Genomic DNA, 374 nt, shown 5'->3' with positions numbered 1-374 from the left:
CTGACCCACAGATGCAGAATTATGATAGTTGCGGTTATTATTTTTATTTTTATTGTTTTTAAACTTCCTTTTGGGTGGGTGGGGCCCGGGCGGGGGGAGGGGGTGCCTCTTATACTTTACCGTGGACCAATCGCCGGCCTTCCAGCGGTAGCGCTGCCCGCGCCCGTTGGCCTTGTGGCACGGCGTCTTGCAGGGGCGCACGTGCGTCGGCCGGTCCTCCTGGTGGCACCGCTCCTCCGGCAGCTCCACGCCGTCCACGGCGCGGCACACCACCAGCCGCTGCTGCGTGCCGCGCCCGCAGCGGGGCCGCCGCGTGTGGCACTGCGGGCACGCGCGGTTAGGCATCGGGGTTGGGTGGATGGATGCATGGCATT

General features: G+C 64.7%; 1 protein-coding gene across 1 annotated transcript in view; it reads right to left on the bottom strand.

Annotated features, from left to right (window-relative positions):
* The window catches only part of LOC119588872 (A disintegrin and metalloproteinase with thrombospondin motifs 9-like), a gene marked incomplete at its 5' end in the record, with an annotated part of 149434 nt that overhangs the window by 13266 nt on the left and 135794 nt on the right, over positions 1-374 (bottom strand). Inside the window, 1 exon segment of the mRNA XM_037937511.1 lies at positions 121-321. Coding sequence (XP_037793439.1) covers positions 121-321 — 201 coding nt within the window.

The sequence above is a fragment of the Penaeus monodon genome, chromosome 24, assembly GCF_015228065.2.
Source record: "Penaeus monodon isolate SGIC_2016 chromosome 24, NSTDA_Pmon_1, whole genome shotgun sequence".
Taxonomy (NCBI): Eukaryota; Metazoa; Arthropoda; class Malacostraca; order Decapoda; family Penaeidae; genus Penaeus; species Penaeus monodon.
The sequence above is the reverse complement of the archived record's forward strand: the minus strand, read 5'-3'. Positions and strand labels throughout refer to the sequence as shown.